The sequence below is a fragment of the Eimeria tenella genome, genomic scaffold (assembly GCF_000499545.2).
Source record: "Eimeria tenella Houghton genomic scaffold, Eth_scaff2510, whole genome shotgun sequence".
In the NCBI taxonomy this organism is placed as follows: Eukaryota; Apicomplexa; class Conoidasida; order Eucoccidiorida; family Eimeriidae; genus Eimeria; species Eimeria tenella.
The window spans coordinates 1-221 of record NW_013542376.1 but is presented as its reverse complement, the minus strand read 5'-3'; the positions used below and the strand labels follow the sequence as shown (position 1 = coordinate 221).

Genomic DNA, 221 nt, shown 5'->3' with positions numbered 1-221 from the left:
CTGTCGTGGCGGTCGTGTGCTGCTGTTGCTGCTGTTGCTGCTGCTGCTGCTGCTGCTGCTGCTCTGCTGACGCGCCGCGGCAGCTGCTGCAGCATGTCCGACAGCACAGAACTCCTGTTGCTGCACTTGTCTCCGCTTTCCTCTAAAGTAGGGTTTGGAGGTCCCCCACTATCTTCTCCCCCCTGCGAGCCTCTGCGGCTGCGCGGCAGCATCAGCAGCAG

At 62.9% G+C, this 221-nt stretch overlaps 1 protein-coding gene across 1 annotated transcript in view; it reads right to left on the bottom strand.

The window, feature by feature from the left end:
• ETH_00038075 (3',5'-cyclic nucleotide phosphodiesterase, putative) overlaps positions 1-192 on the bottom strand; it is a gene marked incomplete at both ends in the record, with an annotated part of 1,363 nt that extends 1,171 nt beyond the window's left edge. The window contains one exon of the mRNA XM_013375095.1: positions 2-192. Coding sequence (XP_013230549.1) covers positions 2-192 — 191 coding nt within the window. The remainder of the gene's footprint in view (position 1) is intronic.
• Positions 193-221: the final 29 nt, after the last annotated feature.